General features: G+C 55.3%; 2 protein-coding genes across 2 annotated transcripts; both read left to right on the forward strand.

Moving 5' to 3' along the window:
- The first annotated feature begins 6,517 nt into the window (after nt 1-6,517).
- On the forward strand, nt 6,518-7,099 carry TEX19 (testis expressed 19). The gene has a single exon (XM_004275737.1). The coding sequence runs from the start codon at nt 6,518-6,520 to the stop codon at nt 7,097-7,099; it is 582 nt and encodes a 193-aa protein (XP_004275785.1).
- Nucleotides 7,100-11,212: 4,113 nt separating this feature from the next.
- On the forward strand, nt 11,213-15,692 carry UTS2R (urotensin 2 receptor). The gene is made up of 3 exons (XM_004275601.4): nt 11,213-11,343; nt 11,939-12,112; nt 13,836-15,692. The coding sequence occupies exon 3, from the start codon at nt 13,980-13,982 to the stop codon at nt 15,072-15,074; it is 1,095 nt and encodes a 364-aa protein (XP_004275649.1). The 5' UTR covers nt 11,213-11,343; nt 11,939-12,112; nt 13,836-13,979; the 3' UTR covers nt 15,075-15,692.
- The last annotated feature ends 4,894 nt before the right edge of the window (nt 15,693-20,586 follow it).

Consider the following 20,586-nt stretch of genomic DNA (forward strand, 5'->3'; position numbering starts at 1 on the left):
AAGTATGGCTCCTCTAGAAGCTGGGACAGGGGATGGAGGGCTTCTCCCCTGGAGCCTCTAGAAAGAACCAGCCCTGGACCCACTGAAGACATCAGACCTACAGACTCTAAGAGAAGAAATTGTGTGGCTTTAAGCCACTGAGTTGTGGCAGCCACCACAAACTCACAGGATGAACGTGCTTCTGCCTGGGTCGTTCTGGGGGGCTCTGGAGTAGGGGACATTGAGATGTCCCATGTCCAATGCGCTCCCTGAGGTCAAGGCAGCCATGTCGAGGGTGGCGTCCAGAGCAGGGATGGGTGCCTCCCAGCAGAGTGTGACCAGAGCTAGGCTGGGCGGCTGGTCACTGCATGTGGGGACACGGGCAACATGTGATGATCACTTGCTGGGGGATGTTCACCCTGAATCTGGCTCTTCTCACGGCTGCTGCAGCTGCTGGAGCCTCCCCTGCCTGGAAGTAACTGTGGCAACGGCACGGCTGATGGATGTGTGTACAGCCGCTCAAGGTCTGAGTGCACGTGGAGGCTGTGGCACGGGGGAGCTACAGACACTCACAAGGGTTGACATGAAAGAACCTGAGGGTGGTTCCAGGGGCTCCGGAGTCATCCCCCCAAGGGCTCTGGGCAGCAGAAGACCCTGGGAAGGAGGTCCAGCCCTGCCATGGTCTCACGGGACAGCACTCACCCCGCCATCCTATCCATTCACCGAGCACCAGTCCCTGGCTGGAGTCTGGAGGTGTGAGGGTCCACAGTCCATGGCAGCCTAACAGGCAGGTGCTGGAGGGCGGCTGGGGGAGGTGAGCAGTGGAGAGAGCCGTGCTCAGGACTCCAGCCAGGAGGGACTGGTCTAGACCCCACCACCACACACAAAGCACTTCCAAGGGCTTTCAGTGGCTTCCAGAGGTGTGGTCATAGCACATATTTATTCTAGAAAATTAGGTGAATATGGAAATCTATGAAGAAAATTCAATAACTCACAATACCACCACCCAGAGGTAATCATGCTGATTTCGTGTTTCCATTCTTTATACGCTTGCAGACATGTGATACCCAACATGTGTGCACAGGGCACAGACGTGCCCAGACGCATGGCACTTACGTGTCCACACGGGCAGGAATCCACCTGCACGTATCACACCTGACATTTGCACACGTGGCCGCAGATTTTTTTCTTCTACAAAACCAAGGCAATACTATGTACACACATAGGGACTTCCCTGGCCGTCCAGTGGTTAAGACTTCGCCTTCCAATGCAGGGGGTGTGGGTTCGATCCCTGGTCGGGGAGCTAAGATCCCACACGCCCCTCGGCCAAAAAAACAAAACATAAAAACAGGAGCGATATTGTCACAAGTTCAATAAAGACCTTAAAAATGGTCCACATTTAAAAAATAATATGTATACAACTTACAACCTGCTCTTTTCTTTTCACTGGACAGATGCTGATCACTTCACAGTAGATCTTCTTTGAAGCTTGTTGTCTGTGGCTGTGTGTGTTCCATGGTGTGGCCGTGTGTGTTCCATGGTGTGGCCGTATCCTGTGCATCCCTACCGGTGGACGCTGATATTGTTTCCCAATTTCCACTCCTCACGTCGTTCCAAAATGGACCTCCAGTTTTGCAGTTTTAAACTTATTCCTGTAAATATCAGCATCTTTGCTGACCCCTCGCGGGAAGGGGCTGCAATCTTCCTGTCGTGCAGGATCATTCCCTTCCGTCTCTCTCATGATGTTCATTATTGTCTTCATCCTTGGCCACTGCCTTTGGTTTCTGAAGAGACCTGCGGGGAGAATCCACGGGTCTGAGGCTCCCCAGGCTGTCCTAAGTTCTAGATTGTTCCTTCCATGGACCCACCCGAGCATTCTGAAGGGTACGTGGATGTTGGGAAGCCTGTGCCCATGTCTCCATGACACGGAGAACAAGTCGCTGTCCCTCCCAGCTCGGGAACCGCTCCAGAAGTCTTGCCGTCCCCCAGTGTGGGAAACCGCTCCCAGCACCTCGCTCATGTCGTCCTGGCACTGTGCCGGCCGTTTGTTCGGGCCTGTCTTTGGACAATGGTGCGTCCTGCGAGGACAAGCGCTCAGCACAGGGCAGGGGCAGTTGGAGCCTGTTGAACAGATGTGTGGATGGATCAATGAAAAACCAATGACCAGAATTTTACAGATGTAAAAATAAAAACAAATAATCTAAAAAATGACATTTAAAAAACTAGTCCTCATAAAGAGAGATCTTAGTTAATCATGTCTGAATTCACTGAAGAAAAACTGATTGAAATATTGAGGATATTGTTTCTCTTGAGTAACCCTGACTCTGTCATCAGGAATGATAAGATTTTTATAACAAAACATATTTAAATTTTTATTGAATTCACACGGATTAAGAGCAAGTTTAATCATTTTCATCTAAGAAGTGATTATTCTTTGAAGAAGTTATATTAAAGCACTGGGTTTAATATATGAACACATGATTAACCTTTTTACAATTTTGGGAAAAAAAAAATCAAGGACCGGATCCGCAGGAAGCGAGCCTGTCCTCGGATCCTCCGTGCTCATCTGTAGTGGCTCCGGAGTGGATCCCTAATGCCGGGAGGGGGAGGGAGTGGGAGGATGGGGGCTGCCCCCACCAGGTGTCTAAGTGCCTTCACTCCCCTAGGTCACACACACACACACACACACATACACACACACACACACACACGGCCAGGAGAGCCAAGGTGGGCAGCCCGTTCCCACCCAGGCTCAGGGTCCACGAGCCAAGACTGTCACCTTGCATGCTGGAGTCCATGACAGCTCACGGCTGAGGGCAGGCCCCTCGATGGTGAGCCCCAGTGTCGGGTGGCAGGAGAAGGTTCGACAGGCCAGGGTTCAGATGTCCACTCTTGGCCTCCTTGCTGTGGGGGCATCGCCCCCCAGGCCTCAGCACTGCTCATCTGCTGGAGGGGACAGCTGGGGTCAGGTAAGGGGTTGGGGGCACAGGCTCTGCCCCAGAGATGTCCTGGGTGGAATCAAAGCCTGACAACCCTGGGCATTGAGAAGGGAATGGGGGAATATCTCTCCAAATGATCACATTTTATGTTCTGAGTTTCCTCTCTGAATACAAAGTCAGTCCTCTGAGTCAAAGTCAGTCCTCTGCTCTGGGTGCTCGGCCCAGAGGTGGTGATAAAGGCACGTAGAGAGGACAGACTAATGCTGGGGAGGCAATGGCTTGCCGGGCTCAGCAGACAAGTGAGAAGTCACCAGGAGGGTCACTGCTATTTGTTAGTGTCCCAGCCCTGGGAGGGGCCAGAGAGGGGGCACCTCGTGTCCCTGCAGGTCACAGAATGTCCCTCCACCTCCAAGTCCACAGCTCTTCCAAACCACCCGAGGCAGCCACCTGTCCCTCACAGTCCCTGCCCGGCAGGCGAGGGCCAGGGGCCCCAGAGCTCCAGCCTCTAGCCAGTCACAGCACAGAGCTTTCTTTCCTTAAGACCATGGGAGAGGAAGTGTGTGTCTGCACATGTACATGTGTATGTGTGTACATGTATATAAAGATATAAATATTTGATAGTGTATGTGTGTATAGAAAATAATGTGTAATATATATGCAATAACGTACATATATATAAAATAATGTAATCAAGAGGGCGACATCCATCACCTTGTCACTTTTGTTGGTTAGAAGCAACTCACATTTTCCCCTCCAATCATGAGGAGGGCATGACTGCCTGGGGGTCATCTCAGGGTGTCTGCCACATGCTGTGCCATGGGATTTTTCAAACTCCTAAGACAATTTTAACATGCAGCAAAACTAGGGAACCCCTGATCCAAGGAACTTTACTGTCATCTAATTCCAGAGTCAGGTGGTCTTCTCCTGCAGACCCAGATGCTGACCAGGAGCCTAGACGCAAACTTGTTCACTTGGGAATACTCGTCAGATGTCCTTGGGGAGATGTGGCAGATGCAGTTGGATGCACTGGTTGGAAATTTGCAAGGAAGGACTGAATGATGTGATTAATTTAGCAAATTATTTAAAAAGCCATCTACAGGTGTTCCCCACTATACAAGTAGAGCCTACCTATGAAATCTTTCATAAGCCGAAATGGCATAAAGCAATGAAACAATCACCTTTTTTGTAAAAGCAAAAATCCTCTTGGGATTTCTTTTGGCTAGCGAAAACAGGTATTAATGTAGGTCTTTCATAAAAAAGAAGTGGCGTAAAAAGAACTTTTGAAAAGCGAGGGATACCTGTACCTATTCTCTTGTATTACATTTTTTTTTTTTTTACAAAAGCAACTTACATTTAAATTAAAAATTAAGAAGCAAAAGAAACAAAAAAATGTGAAAGAATTATATGAAGATATAAGAAACTAACATGTGCTCTTGGAGAACTGAAGATGTTCTTTACAAAGACCAAAAAAATATTTTCTCAAAAAAGAGATTGATACATTTAACCATACCTACAGACTTTAAACAGAGTGAAAAGGTGAAACACAAAAGTGTAAAATGTGGTTAAAATGTATTTTCAAAAAAGTGAAAGAAGCTTAAAGGCTCATTTAAAGAGGCTTTATTTTAAAAGTGAGAAGAGGGCTTCCCTGGTGGCGCAGTGGTTGAGAGTCCGCCTGCCGATGCAGGGGACACGGGTTCGTGCCCCGGTCCGGGAGGATCCCACATGCCGCGGAGCGGCTGGGCCCGTGAGCCATGGCTGCTGAGCCTGCGCGTCCGGAGCCTGTGCTCTGCAACGGGAGAGGCCACAACAGTGAGAGGCCGGCGTACTGCAAAAAAAACAAAACCAAAACAAAACAAAATAAAAGTGAGACGAGCCAAAGAGACAGAAATGTGCTTAAAAGGTAAATAATTGGCAATCGATCAGTTTCTGAAATTCATAAAGAAACTTTAACCAAGAGGTACAAAGAAGGAATCTATTATAATCACAGAAGGCTAGGACCCTTGACCAAGCAGGTCACCCAGGGCACCCAGGGATAGAACAGTGACCATAAGAGAGACGCTTGCCCACAGAATTTCAGAAACCGGCAGATTGAAAGACGGATGGAAACAGTCTTCTCAGCCCTCAGAGGTGCAAATATCACGGGCACAATCACCCTGTGGACAGTGTCGGAGAAACTGCCCTGCCCTCCATGGGGGCTGCACAGGCTCTCCGGGGCGGGGCAGGGCGGGGTGGGTTGAGGGGGGAGGGGAGGAGAGGAATGACTCAGCAGTTTCATTTCCTGGTGGGCTGAGGCTCATGGGAGATATGCAAATGAGCCCAGAGCACCATGGGAAATGGCCCTTTATATACCCAGGTGGGCTGTGTCCCTTCCTTTCCCTCCAGGTGCCCACAAGAGGGAGGCGCCAGGCCAGCAGGGAGTCCCTCAGACTGAGGAGCGGGTCTGGGGCCTGTGGGCTGCTGGAGTGTGGGGCTTGGCGGCTGAAGAGTTCACGTGGTCCAGCGTGGCCTCAAGCCAGACGGGCTAGCTCAGGTAGGGGTGGTTCTGTCAGGCTCCTTCAGGTTCTGTCATTCTGTTAGATTTGGTCAGGTTCTGACTGGTTCTCACAGATTCTCTCAGGTTCTGTGAGGATCCCTCAGGTTCTGTCAGGTTCTGACAGCTCTCTCAGGTTCCATAAGGTTCTGACACGTTCCCTCAGTTTCTGACAGGTTCAGTGAGGTTCCGTCAAGTTCTTGCAGGTACACTCAGGTTCTGTCAGATTCTCACAGGTTCCCTCAGGTTCAGTCAGGTTCTGACAGCTTTCCTTAGGTTCTGACAGATTCTCTCAGGTTCTGACAGGTTCCCTCAGTTTCTGGCAGTTTCTCTCAGGTTCTGTCATGTTCTGACAGGTTTCTTCAGGTTCCCAGGTTCAGTCAGGTTCCAACAGCTTCTCTCAGATTCAGTCAGGTTCTGTCAGATTCAGTCAGGTTCTGTCAGATTCGGTCAGATTTGTTCAGGTTCTGACAGGTTCCCTCAGGTTCTGACAGCTTGCATCAGGTTCTGACAGTTTCCCTCAGGTTCAGTCAGGTTCCCTCAGGTTGTGACAGGTTGCCTCAGTTTCCTTCAGTTCCATCAGGCAAGGCGGACTGGGTTTGGGGATCCCTGAGGTGGGAGAGTAGGGAGTCGGATGGGGGAGAGGCTGTGTGGCCCACTGGCCCCAGATCAGCTAAACTGAGCAGAGGCAGAGGGAAAGGGCCGGGTCTGACCCCAAAGGTCGTTGCACCCAGCTCGTCCCTGCGTGACCTGCTCCCACCTGCCTGCTGGGGGGCCCTAACCTCACTGCTTTCCTTTGCAGTTCCCAGAGGACAGAACACTTGCATCAGCTGAAGATAATTCCAGAAGTTTGTCCCTCCCAACCTCTGCAGGTCCCTGTTGGATTAGGACCCAGTTCCTCCCCCGCCCCAAATCCCCACACAGGAAACACCTTTGTCGTCCTCCTGATCCTCCCTGTTCTCCTCCTCGTTCTCACGCCCCTCCTCCCTGCCCCCCAGCACTTCACTGTGCCCCCCACCTGTGGGCCAGACCCCCTAAGATCCCAGCAAGTCCTGTAGGCGGCGTGGCCATGTGCCCCCCGGTCAGCCTGCGGTGTGAGGCGGAGGGCCTGTCCTACCTGTACACGTCCTGGATGTATGAGCTTCAACACGGCAGCCAGCTGAGGGTCTGCTTCGCTTGCTTCAAGGCTGCCTTTCTGGACCTTGGACAGGTGCTGGAGGTGGAAGACTGGGAAGATGAAGATTGGGGCCCTGAGCTGATGGAGCACATTGAGGCAGGGTCTGAGCAGGGGTCATCCCCGGGGATGGGACCAAGCTGGGGGCTGGGCCAAGGGCACCCTGCACAGGGTGCGTCTGTGGACTGGGGGTGGGGCACCCTGGCATTAGGCCTCGTGGAGTCAGACGAGGAGGACCTGGACCTGGACGAGCACTTTATGCCCACCGAGCTGGAGCCTCAGGATGCCACACCCCTGGGCCTGGGTGCTGAGGATGCTGACTGGACCCAAAGCCTTCCCTGGAGATTTGGGGGACTCCCTACCTGCTCACACTGGCCAAGCCCTTCTCCATGGCAGGCGTTTTTCAGCGTGGACCTGCCCCCGGCGGGAGCCCATGGCGTTGGAGCTGGGCACCACCCGGGCCACGGGCCCTGTTGAGGCCAAGGCCTCGTTACTGGACCTGCAGGTCATCTTTATGGTGGGCCGCTATGACGCCATCTACCTCCGGAAGATGAAGCCAGGATGGGCACTGAGGACCCCAGCCCAGTGTTGGAAACTGCTGCTGGAGCCTGATGAGGTGAGAGTGGTGGGACTCCAAGATGCACCCCAGAAGCAGGACCTGCACCGGTGGAGGCTAAGCATTCTGGAATCCTCTCCTCCAGGGCAGAGTGAAGAGCTGGTCCCTGCGGACTCAGCCCTGCTTAAAAGGGGACTCACCATCCTCTCCTATTCACCCTGGACCAAGAGGGAGGCAGAGGAGGGGCACTCGGCCTCTAGGCCACAGTCCTCCACCCAAGGATGGGATCCCAGCACCAGTGGGCCCAGAGGGCCTGGGGAGAGCCTGGCTGTCATGGGAGCCTCAGCCCTGGGGGAGCTGCCATGTGTCCAGACCCTCAGCCCAGGGCCCCTGAACTGAGGAACTGAGGCCCAAGTGGTCACCATTGTCCTGACTTCCCCAGGACACCAGAAGCTGGGAGGGACTGACCCCTCCACAACAGCCAGGGTTGTTATTAGCAATTAGCAGAGGTTAGAGACTTGGGCCTGGGGAAGAAGAATGGTGAGTGGCTCAGAGACTGAGAAATGGGACCCACCGCAGCCTAAGGGGGGAAGCAACACAAATGCCAATGTTGGGGAGGGAAGTTTTTACCTGTCAGCTGTCATGGAGTTAGGGACATGACACTGACAAGGATGTGCTGGTGTGAACAACTGCTATAGAGTGTGGCGTGGAGAGCAGGGTGCAGTGCCATGCCCCAGCCCTGCCCTGGACTCGTGGAGAGACGTTATGGGTGAGATACTTCCAGGCACACTCAGGAGTCTGGGGTGACAGGATCACCAGACGGCCTCTGGGGCTCCACAGGACCCTGTCAGCAGCACTGGACACTCTAGTCTGTAGCAGGAGAAGACCTGGTTTCAAATGTTGGCCATTTAATGCGTTTGACAGTTTAGTTCCCGTTTGTTTGTTTAATTAAACAATGCAATAAAAGTTCTGTATCAAGCCCCGGTGTTGACTGTCCTCAACTAGTCCCTGCGGATTGGCCTCAGTGTCTCGGTGGAGTCACTGTTACATGTTCAAATCCCCTGGGAGCAGGGAACAGAGTGGGGAGCAGCACAGGCCAGATGAGGGTTCTGGTCAGTTTTTCGGCTCATGGTGTTCACAGGTATTTATCACATTATAAAGAACAACACATACACACATGCCTAAAATAAGAAAGGGAATGCTTTGAACTACAATGAGAGTGTGTCACCAAATACAGATTTTAATGAATCTAAATCTGTGCCCTTGATATTAAAACAAAAACAACTCGAGGCAGAACCATGTGCAAAGATTGCTAATAATGTTCATGACACCAGGGGTAGGGGGCAGTATGCGTCAGCCTACCCATTCTCTGCAGACTCACTGGAGAAGGAAGCTCTGGAGGTCTTGTCACCAGGGTGCTGTGGGCCAGGAAAAAGCTCTTAATTGGCAGCTTCTCTTTCTTATAAACGACCAATCTGGAGGTTTCTACAATCCTCCGTTGCGGATCTCAGCTGGCATAGCCTCCAATGATTCAAGGATGGGCTGTATCCCTTTCAGTGAAAGGTGCAGATCTAAGGGTCCACTCTGGGGGTGAGGGGGTGCTGCTGTGTTAGGTATTAACAGTAGCAATGAGATCCTTTCATCGAACTTTGGGGGCAGTCTTTTTCTCTCGTATCTTTCAGAAGTAAGTCTCCAGGTCTTAAATCATGAAGACTTCCGATGCTAATTAGATAGAAGGCATTAATGCAGCAGCCATTCGAAACACTTCATTTCAACACGATCTCATAATTCTGTGGGCATTTATCGACTTGGAATCTGTATTTCAACGTGCACCTGGCTCTTCTTCCAAATAAACTCAGCACGGTCTTGCCTTCGTTCCCTCCTCTCTCTGTCCCTCCAGGTTAAACAGTCCGTTTATTCATCACTCCAACAAACCCTTGTTTTGGGCAGACTCTTTTTTTTAATGACCCATCTGCTTTGCAGTATTGTGGGATGCGGAGGTAAGGAGAAGGCAGCCCTGCAGCAGGATCCAAGCAAGAGCCCCAGTTCTTTGCCAAGAGGCTACAGCTGTTTCTTCAGCTCTTCTCCTCTGAAAATGGGGGGGGGGGGACATCAACTCACAAGGTTATGGTGAAGACGAAGTAAGATCCAATGTATCCTAAAAAAATTAAACATAATTACCATACGACCCAGTGATTCTATTCCTAGCTATATACCCAAATAATTTAAAAACATACACACACATGCTCATAGCAGCATTATTCACAATAGCCAAAGGGTGGAAACAACCCAAAAGGCCATCAACTGACGAACGGGTAAACAAACTGTGATCTAGCCATACAAAGGGGTATTATTCAACCATAAAAAGGAGTGAAGTTCTGATGCTGCAAGGTGGATAAATCTTAAAAACAGTGTGATAAGTAAATGAAGCCTGTCACAAAAGACCATATATTGTATGATTTCATTTATATGAAATGTCCGGAATAGGCAAATCCATAGAGACTAGCAGATGAGTGGTTGACAGAGACTGAGGGAAAGGGGGAGGGGGAAATAATTGCTTAATGGATGTAGAGTCTCCTTCTGAGGTAATGAAAATGTTCTGGAACTAGACAGAGGCAATAACTTGCACAATTTTATGAATGCACTACATGCCACTGAATAGTTGATTTTATGTTGTGTGAATTTCACCTCAATTTAAAAAAATCAAATGTAAAAGTTGTAGCACATTGGCCCAGAGTAGGGATAACTGTCCGTTCTCTTTCCAGAGGGCCTGTGAAGAACAGCCTCCAGTGTCCTCCCAGCCCCCACCCCCTGGCAATGCCGTTCCAATAAGAATTAATTCACTCTTTCCATTAAAACAGCTGCAGTGGCTTCCCTGGTGGCACAGTGGTTAAGAATCCACCTGCCAGGGCTTCCCTGGTGGCGCAGCGGTTGAGAGTCCGCCTGCCAATGCAGGGGACGCAGGTTCGTGCCCCGGTCTGGGAGGATCCCACATGCCGCGGAGCGGCTGGGCCCGTGAGCCATGGCCGCTGAGCCTGCGCATCTGGAGCCTGTGCTCCACAACGGGAGAGGCCGCAGCGGTGAGAGGCCCGCGTACCGCAAAAAAAAAAAAAAAAACATTAAGGAAGAAATATGATCCATAAAAGGAACAGGAAATCGTGAATCAAAATAGCAGCACTAGTCACCATCACCAAAAGGGGAAGACAACCCAAGAGTCCATCACAGATGAAGGGATAAATAAATGTGGTGTGTAAACGACGGAATAGTATTCAGCCTTGAAAAGGAAGGAAGCTCTGACACTTGCTACCACATGGAGGAACCTCTTAGACATCATAGTAAGTGAAAGAAGCCAGACACTAAACAACAAAACCTGTGCTCCCGCTCGCAGGAGGTGGGTTCCTAGAGTAGTCAAGTAAAAATGGAGACAGAAGGAGAATAGTGGTTGTTAGGGCCTGGGAGGGTGGGATGCAGAGTTGTTTAATGGGGACAGTTTCTGTTTGGGTTGATAAAAGGTTTTGGAAGTAGTGACGAGTGCACATTATGAATGTCATTAATGCCACTGGGTCGCGGCCCCGCCTCGGTGTCTCAGAACCACCCCCCGCCCCACTGTGTCCCCACCAGGTGCACGGGAGGGTCCAGGGCTTCACTGACAACCGCTCAGCGCCTGGGAAACTGAGGGGTGGGGTGCAGAGGGCGAAGGGAAGCAGAGACGCCCCGCACAAGGGCTGCAACCTGCCTGGACTCGGCTTCACCCCACGGCTGAGGAGTGACCTGCCCCCTTCCCTGCGCGCCCCCCCCGCCGCCACGCCGGCTGCCCTCCCCCCCCCGCGCCTCCCCAGCCGCCCCAGCGCATCCCCGCCCCCCCTCCCGCGGCCCCCCCGGGTTATTAATGCCCAGGCCGGGCGCAGGGCCGCGGCGCATTCCCAGCTGGCGGCTGGGCAGGTGGCGGCGGCGACAGGGGTCTGGGCGCGGAGAGAGGCTCTCCCGGCGGGACAGGCGGGCGGGCTCCCCTCCACCACGCGCCGCTGGGAGCCCGCACGCCCCTCCGCGCTCCCGTCCGGGACGGAACCCTCGGGAAGGTTCCCGGAGACGCGTGGCGGCAAGGAGGACATCCCGAGCGCGACCCCGGGGCTCGGCGCACAGACCTGATGGCCCAGTGACTGAGGTGGGCATGGGCGCTGAGAGGGTGCGGGGCGGGGGCCGGGACCTGGTGCGCGGGGCGCCCTCCCCGCCGGCCCGCACTGTGCCAGGTAGGATCGCAAGGCCACTGAGCCCTCCTCGTGCCTCGGGGAGGGTGTGCAGCGCTTCGGGTGGCGAGCGATGAGGTGCGCGCCGCGGTCTCGGCGAGGGCTTCGCGTCCCTTCCGGGGGCGCCCTCGGCTCGGTTCGCTGCAGCCCCTGGGGGAGGGCTCCGGAACCCTGACCCCCGGGGGGCGGCCGCCGGGGAGGGAGCCTCCGGCCAGTAGGAAGGCCCCCAGCTGCCCTCGCCAGACTCGAGGCTGGGCCGGGTCCCGCGGAGAGGGGGTCTGGGGCGGCATCTCTGCACCCAGGTTCCCTTCTGCACGGAGGGCTCAGACCACGTCGGGTGGACGCCCCGAGTTTATCTGTGTTAGTGTGAACGCTGGACCTGTGGAGGGGAAAAACCTGGAGCCAGTGTTTTCCCTGGATGTGGGGAGACGGGGCGACAGAGGGGCCTCTCCTCTCAGTTCAAGTATTTCCAGTTTTAGGTCTTTTTTTCTTATGACGGCAATTTTCACACAGCAAGGGTCATAGGCGTGCAACTCCGTTAGTTTTTACACGTGTCTACACCTGTGTAACCACCACCACTTGAGGACACAGCACAAGTCCATCCCTCAGCGTGCTCTCCAGCGCCCCCTACCAGTTGACACCCCGGCAACAGCTATCATAGAGATTTTGCCTGCTCCAGAACTTCAGGTAAATGGAATCACAGTGTACTCTTTGTGTCTGTTTTTTTGTTTTGTTTTGTTTTTCTCAACATAGCATATTTGAGTTTCATCAAGTTGTTGACTGTAGGGTAATTCCATCTTCTTCATCATCTCAGAGCATTTTTATGGAGGGGTCACAGTTTCTTTATCCACACTACTATTCATGGACAGTTGGGTGGTTTCCAGCTCCTGCCTGCTGTGAACATTCTCACTCTTGCTTTTTGTGGACATTTGCACTCATTTCTCTTGGATACAAACCTAAGAGTGGAACTGCTGGATGAGAGGACATGCATGTGTCCAACTTTACTTTTTTTTTTTTGATGGTGCCAGATTGTTTTCCACAGGGGCTGCACCATTCTATGGCCCCTCCAGCAGTTCAGGAGTCTTGTTCCTCCACATCCTCGCAGCACTTGGGATCTGCCTTTTTGATTCCAGCCATCCTGGTGGGGGTGCAGAGGTTTTTACCCTAATCTCCTGGATGACTAATGATGTTGAGCATCCTTTCACGTGCTTCTTGGCCATTTGGACATCCTCTTTTGAGAATTTCCTATTCAAATCTTGTCTTTTTTTTTTTTTTCCAAATGAGTCATTAGTCTTTATTGATTTGTAGTTCTTTCATATATTTTGATTACTAGTTCTTTGTATGATATATGTCTTCTTTTTTTTTTTTGCGGTACGTGGGCATCTCACTGTTGTGGCCTTTCCCATTGCGGAGCACAGGCTCCGGACAGGCAGGCTCAGCGGCCATGGCTCACGGGCCCAGCCGCTCCGCGGCATGTGGGATCTTCCCGGACCGGGGCACGAACCTGTGTCCCCTGCATCGGCAGGCGGACTCTCAACCACTGCGCCACCAGGGAAGCCCTGATATATGTCTTCTGATAATCTTTTCCTAGTCCATGGTTTACATTTTTTACTCTCTCAGTGAAGTTCTTAATTGTAATGAAATCCACTTGATGGGTCTTTTATTGCAAGTATTTCTTGCTCTTTTTTTTTTTGAGAAATCTTTGCCTACCCAAGGTCATGCAGATATTCTCCTTTCTTCCAGAACTTGATTAATTAATTGATTTACTCTGTTACATACAGGTGCACAGTCCATCTTGAATTATTTTCACGTGTGGTGGGAGGTAGGCATTAAGGCTCATTTTCCCCACGTAGATAAAGAGAGATTACAAGGGTTTTCCCCTCTTTACCAAACATATTTTCCTATTTGAACTTTAAAGTCAGCAGATACTACTTTTGCAATCCGAACAAAAATTTTTTTTTTAAACATACAGGAGAAATAAATTGGGAGAAAGGACACAGGGGTCAGCACGGTCACGCTGCCCTTCACAGATGAGGAAGTGAGGAAGCCTAGGGAGGACTCCTGGTTCCATCCACTGCTGACCCCACCCCTGCAGTCTGCCTGCTGCGCTCTGGTTTTCAGAAAAGTCCAGCCAGCCCAGAGGCCTTTGGACTTGCATTGAGGCCCAGGGTGGGGGTGCTGCTGGGGCACGCACGGGAGCAGCTGGTCTAGGTGGTCCCCCTACATAGCTGGGGAAGCGAGGCAGAGTGTTAGAGTTTTGAATGAAGAGTCCCCAAGGGGGTGTTGCAGTTGGCGAACCCCATCCCTCTGCAGGCCTCCCTAGCCCAGTGGGAACTGTGTCCTCTCACGGCCTCCTGGGAGTGGGAGGGGGTGCCTGACCTGCATCTTTAATGGGCATCCTCTCCCGCAGGACGAGCTTGTCATCCACAGATGCCCCTTCTCTGCCTAAAGGAGCAGCAGGCCCCAGCCCCAAGCCCAGTGTGAGGCAGCAGAGACGGTGCTGAGTCCAGAGCCGTTGAGCAGGTTCCCTGTGCTGGCTACGACAGGTAGCACCATGCCCGAGCCGCCTGGCGCCCCCAATGCTTCTCTCAACAGCTCGTGGGCCAGCCCAGCGGAGCCCAGCTCCCTGGAGGACCTGGTGGCCACGGGCACCATTGGGGTGGTGCTCTCGGCCATGGGCGTGGTTGGCGTGGTGGGCAACTTGTACACGCTGGCTGTCATGTGCCGCTTCCTGCACACCTCGGCCTCCATGTACGTCTACGTCATCAACCTGGCGCTGGCGGACTTGCTCTACCTGCTCAGCATCCCCTTCATCGTGGCCACCTACGTCACCAAGGCGTGGCACTTCGGCGACGTGGGCTGCCGTGTCCTCTTCAGCCTGGACTTCCTGACCATGCACGCCAGCATCTTCACCCTGACCCTCATGAGCAGTGAGCGCTACACTGCCGTGGTGAGGCCACTGGACATGGTGCAGCGTTCCAAGGGCTACCGCAAGGTCCTGGCGCTGGGCACGTGGCTGCTGGCGCTGTTGCTGGCACTGCCCATGATGCTGGCCATCCGGCTGGTCCGCAGGGGCCACAAGAGCCTCTGCCTGCCGGCCTGGGGCCAGCGCGCCCACCGCACTTACCTGACACTGCTCTTCGGGACCAGCATCGTGGGGCCCGGCGTGGTCATCGGGCTGCTCTATGTCCGCCTGGCCCGGGCCTACTGGCAGTCGCAGCGGGCTTCCTTCACGCAGACGCGGCGGCTACCCAACCCCAGGGTGCTCTACCTCATCCTGGGAATCGTGCTGCTCTTCTGGGCCTGCTTCCTGCCCTTCTGGCTGTGGCAGCTCCTCACCCAGTACCGCGGGACCCCACCGCTCACGCCCCGCTCCGCCCGCATCGTCAACTACCTGACCACCTGCCTCACCTACAGCAACAGCTGCGTAAACCCCTTCCTCTACACGCTGCTCACTAAGAACTACCGCGACTACCGCCAGCGCTCGCTCCAAGGCAGGGGCGCCCACCGGCCCGGGGGTACCCACAGCTTCCCGCAGGCCCGCACCGGCTGCCAGCGCAGCTCAGGCCACTCACTGTCCTCCAGCAGCCAGCAGGCCAGCGAGACCATTGCACTGTCCCAGGCCGCCCCTAGGGGCCTCTGCACCTGAGCGTCCCCAGCCTCCACGTGGGCGCTGGAGTGGGGGTGGGGAGTGGCCCCCAGAGCCCAGGTCACTCCTGGACTCCCCCACTGCCTGCCTCCCTTCCTCAGTCCTCTTCCAGAAAGTTCCCTGCTCTCCCTCCCCCATCACTCACTTCAGCTCCATCATCCCAGCCACCTTCCCGTAATGCCCCCCTGCCCCGTCCATCTGTGAGGGTCTGTAGGAGGCTCAGGCCCAGGACCAGCTTCTGAAGACGGTGGTGAGTGGAGTCTTCACTGCCCCCAGCAGACGTGAGCGCCTACATGATGCGTGGCGGGGCACACACTGGCAGGCGACAGCATGTAGGCACACAGGCTGCCTGCATGGGACCCTCCTCCTGGCTGGTGCATGGCCCTCTCCCCATCCCTCCCGGCTCCCATGTGGCTCCATCCCTCACAGCTTCAGCACCTGGAACAATAAACTCTGAGCTCTTCGAGCCTTGTCCTGCCGCAGCAGTGTGGGTGGGATGTCAACGGAGGCAGGACCCCTAGGACGTCCCCCCGGCACTTGGATGAGCCTGTCCACCTGGCTGGGGAGGAGACACGTCCAGCCATTCAGCCTTCCTGACACGGTGGGCGGGCGCCATCAGGCCTGAGCCGGGCCCTGGATGTGGGGCCTGAGACCCTGGGGCGGGGCAGGGAGCCACCAGCCTCAAGCTGCTCAGGGAGGAGGGGCAGCTGGGGCATCACTCCAGGGCAGGAGCTCGGCACCTAAACTGAAACCATGAGCCAGAATTCCTCTCCCTTCAGCAGCTCACCTGCCTCTCCCTCCCCAGACCTGGGGGGGGGGGGTCAGGTGGGGGGTGGATCATACAACACACGTAGGGGTTTATCTCATGCCTCTTGTGTGCAGCATCTGAGCTGGGCCTCCTGTGGACGTCAAGGCCACTGGACCCTGCCTGCAGAGAGCCCGCCCACAGCGAGAGATGTTGGACCTCTCCCCACCCCTACCCAACCGTCCAGCGGCCTGCACACTCCACACCGCGGCCCCAGCTCACACCCCACAGCTGGGCCTCGCCTTGGCTACACATGAGACTCACCACCGGCCAGGCCCTCCTGGACCCCTTTCAAGACCCTGACAGGATCCTAACGTGTGGGCAGGTGGAGATCTACACCTCCCTCCCCACTGGCCCCTAAGTATGGGGTCCGAGGCCACCAGTGCAACTTGGGACCCCAAATGTTTTTGGAAGTAAACAGCCCAAAGTTTGTACCTTGACCAAGACCCTGGGTCTCTGCTTCCCAAATCCTGATTCCAGGATGTGTTGAGAAGCCCCCAAACTTAGAAAACTGAGACCCCCAGAAATGGCCCTGCGGCCCCCATTCATCTGTATGTGTGAAGGTGCTCTGTGTGCTGTTTCTCGGAGTGATGCTGAAAAAGTTACATTTTTGGCTCCAAACTTAAGACCTGAGTACCCTGGTTAATGCTCCCAGGTGGGCTGGGCGAGCCTCCACCGCCAGGCCTGGGACAGCGGCCGGGGCTGTCCTCCCATCTTCCGCTTGGAAGTGCCCAGCCTCTGGGGAGCCTCATGATGACACCCTGAGTGTTTCAGAGTGTTTAAAAATGTTAGGCAGGCTCTCACGCCTGTGTACCCACACACACAGCCACAAGGAGACTCCTGCTGGCCTACTGTGGCTTGGCCGACCTCCCTGGGTCCACCACCCACAGCCTCTCCCTCTCCCCTCACCCCGGGCCCCCGGGACCAACCAGTCAGGGACGGGTGATTTATGGAGGCCTAGTCTGGCTCAAGACCCGCAGTTACCAGCCCATCAGGAATGGTGCCCAGCCCTTGGCAAGCTGGACAGCAGAGGGTCCTGGGGTGAGGGGCCAACCGGGGCATGTCTAGAACCGGCTCTAGCAGGTGAGGGCTCCTGTTCAAATGCTACAGCTTTACTGGGGACAGTCTCACACCATCAAACTCACCCGCTTAAAGTGCAAGTAATGATTTTCAGTGAAAAGACAGAGTTGTGCAACCATCCTCACAATCCAGTCTCAAGACATCTGTCAGGCAGGGAGCTCCAGAGAAACTGACCAGTGAGGACAGACATAAATAATGGGAGGTTCTATGAAGGAACTGGTTCAGCGATTAAGGGGCTGCAACGTCTGAGGTCCATCGATGGGGTGGTGGGCTGGAAACTCAGGCAGGAGAAGATGCTGCAGCCTTGGGGTAGAATTCTTTCTTTCCCGGAAACCTCCAGTTTTGCTGGAAGGCCTCCCACCGCGTGGAGGAGCCTCACCCACCACATTCCGGGAACAGACGCCCGGCTGCACAGCTTGGGCAGAGCTGAATATGCCCCGTTGGATGAACACGTGTCGGTTTTGGGCATTTGAGCTGCTGCCACATTTTCTCCAAATGAACAGGGCCGCCGTGGACGCCCGTGTGCACGTCTGTGTGGAGGCGTTGCTGCTCTGGAACCTCTGGACTGTTCCCGGAGGGCTGTGCATCTGCCGCTCCTTCCAGCTGCCCTGCGTGAGGGCTCCTGTCCTCATGTCCTCCTGGCCTCTCCGTCCTGCCCACGCTGCCCTCCCTCGGGGCAGGCACTGTTTTATGGCAAAAGAGCAGCTGTTCTGGGTAAACTCGGATTAAGAACGGGCAGCTCCGATGGTGACCGTCTCTCAGAGTCACGCGCCTGTGGGGCCAGGGCCGTAGGCCTTGCTCAGATGGGCAGGGGCGGGGAGGGCAGTGCTGCCTGCAGGCTGTGGGGGGCAGGGGCACCCCCCTTCCCATCCTCATCACCTTGGCCTCCAACGGGAGTGAGTGCAGGCTTCCTCACCTCCAGTTCTGTCCCAGCCACCTGGGGCTTCCCCACCTGGCAACATGTACTGAGGGAGGGGCAGCCGGCAGGGCCCCTTGAGAGAAAGGGACATCCTCACGGCCATGTTCACTCTGGATCGTCTTGCTTCTATAGGTCATCGGAACCCTTTCGGCCAGCTTCCCCTGTCCCCAGAAAGGCACTGACCAGGTCACCACCACCCCCTGTGACCTGGGGAAGGCACCGACCAGGTCTCCCGTCCCCTGTCTCCAGGAAGGCACTGACCAGGCGTGTCCACAGGTCTGGCTGCTCTCACATCCTGCTGGGAGGCTGGGGCTGCTCCGCATGCTGACTCTTTTCCAACAGTTCAAAGGCAGGGAGGAGGGCTCAGAACCCGGGGTTCACTCTGCAGATTCCCTCATGGTATCCGACGCTTAAGGCCACAGGGCTTTGCTGGAGATCTGGCAGTGTGGATGCCGTGGGGGGCAGGTCATCGGGAACAGAGCCAGGGAAGCCCCGGGTGGATGTTCACCCCCGGGCGCTGGGGCCCTTTGACCTTAACTCCCACACTCCCCAACCACAGTTGGAGCCTGAGATGCTCTTGGGCCTGTGGTGAGGGGCCTGGTCCTGCAGGGCCCCCCCGGGGTGGGCACAGGTGCTGTCGGCACCAGTGTGGGCTGCTCCGCTGCCTGCATCCCGTCCCTTCCCTGCCTGCCCCAGAATCTCAGGCCCCCACAGGTGCCAGTGTGGGCGTGGGCCTCTGCCTGGGCGTCCTTCTCCCATTGTCAGGGCCCCCAGTCCCCCAACAGCCTGCACTGGACGCCCTGGATGATAGCATCTTCTCATCCTGAGCAGGGGACCACCAGAGCTGTGCACAGAGCTACTTTACACATAACAGGGAGGGAGGGGGACACAGGCCACCACTCGAGAAAATCGTGACAGTGTCCCTGTCTACTCTGCAAGCATCAGCTCCAGACCGAGCTCCTGAAACCTGGAGGCCTCACCTGGGGCTACCGCCTTCCTGGCCTGAGGAGCCAGTCGGGGGAGTGGAGAAGGGAGGAGGAAGGAGAAAAGGGGAGGGATGGGGGGGAGAAAGGAGGGGGAGGGGTGGGAAATGACGGGAGGACCAGGAAGAGCAGCCGGCGCTCCTGCTACAGCCCTGGATGCCAGGAGCTGAGTGCGCCTTCTGTCTGAGTCCAGCCCTGGCCTCCAAGGCAGTGGTGGCCAGTAGTGGGGACGGGAGGGCTGTCGGCTGTCTGACGGATGAGCACTCGGGCTGAGGGTCACTCAGGGTGATGGACGAGGTCTCGACATTTCAATGCCATCCACCCAACGCCCAGACTTGCAGGTGAAGAGGCAAAATGCCAAGGCCAGGCTCAGCCCACGGTGCTCCTTACGGCTTTCTTTTGAGGCACTGTTGCCCTCACTTCAGTCCCGACCACTGCCCCAGGGCCACCCCCACACTGCACTGGGGGAACGAATTTCTTTTCATAGATGGCTACCGGGATCCCTTTGTGAGACACTGTGCTCAGATGGAAGGTTTTTGTGAATTTGGACTTGGTTCCGGGGTGGGGGGTCTCCCTTGAAGCTGGGTTAGTGGAGTGCGGGCTGGGCAGGGAGGCCTTTGCTGGGGGTGGTGCATGGAGCTCCTCTGGAAGACCTTGGGCACAGAGCCATGGGGACTGGGTGCCCAGCTGCATCGGGAGGGAGCCGTGTGCCAGGCCTGGGGCATGTCCCCGGCCCCAACCCCACCCCCTGCACCCTCTTCCCTGAGTTTCTCCAGCCCACTCCCTTCGGTTCCTATAGCAAAAACAAGGAGTGGGGACAGGGGTCATGCAGGCTGTGGGGCCTGTGACCAGGCGGCCAGCACCCAGTGGGGAATGAGTGAATGAATGGACAAACTGTCCCTCCACCAGGGACCCGCTGACCCCTCTTATTCTGTCTACCGTCTTCCTGGAGGTGGTGGGGGGGTTGGTGGAAGGTGGGGAAGGAGCCAGAGGCGGGTGAGTTCACAGCCGAGTTCACAGCCAAGCTCACAGAAGGCGCAGGGATCCAGGAGCCTAGTGGCGGCGGATCGGATGATGGATGATGGACTTACCAGCTGCAGCGCATTCCTGCTTCGCAGGCCACTCAGTTTCCAAGAGGCTCAGGCTTGGCCGGGATTTGGCTGCTGACCTGTGGGTTTTTACAGGCCCAGGAGAGTGGCCTGGCCCAGTCCAGAGACCTGTGCCTTGAGCCCCTCCCTGCCACCTTCTGTGGGTCCCCAGGGGTGGAGGCAGGGAGAGCGCAGTTCCACAAGGAGATGCACCAGCGCACAGAGTGCGTGTCACCAGGCTGCATGCCCAGGGCTGCTGCACTTTGTGTAAATTACTCATCAACAAAGATACACACACAGTCCAAAGTTTCCTCTACTCCTAGTTTTTCCAGGAAGTCATTCTTTGGGAATTGAGTTGCACCTACAACCAGTAGACACATCACTTTTACCTGCCTAGGGAGCTCTCTGCTGTTGTAGACTGTCCTCACCAAATGGAGCTCTGGGGGGCAGTGCCTGGGGCCATGGGTGACACAGTGACAGTGGCCCTGCCTGGTAGGGTGGCCTAGTTCAGGGGTGCAGAGACCTGAACTCTTACCTGGTTCCACACCTGAACACGCCCAGCTGACTGGTCTTCCTGATCCAGGTCACCTGGAGGGCCAGCCTTCTTGCTCTGGAGAAAGCCCTCAGCTCATCGGCA

Source organism: Orcinus orca, chromosome 19 (genome assembly GCF_937001465.1).
Source record: "Orcinus orca chromosome 19, mOrcOrc1.1, whole genome shotgun sequence".
Classification (NCBI taxonomy): domain Eukaryota; kingdom Metazoa; phylum Chordata; class Mammalia; order Artiodactyla; family Delphinidae; genus Orcinus; species Orcinus orca.

Coding starts and splice junctions, on each gene's coding strand:
- UTS2R (XM_004275601.4), top strand. CDS start 13,980: ATGCCCGAGCCGCCTGGCGCCCCCAATGCTTCTCTCAACAGCTCGTGG.
- TEX19 (XM_004275737.1), top strand. CDS start 6,518: ATGTGCCCCCCGGTCAGCCTGCGGTGTGAGGCGGAGGGCCTGTCCTAC.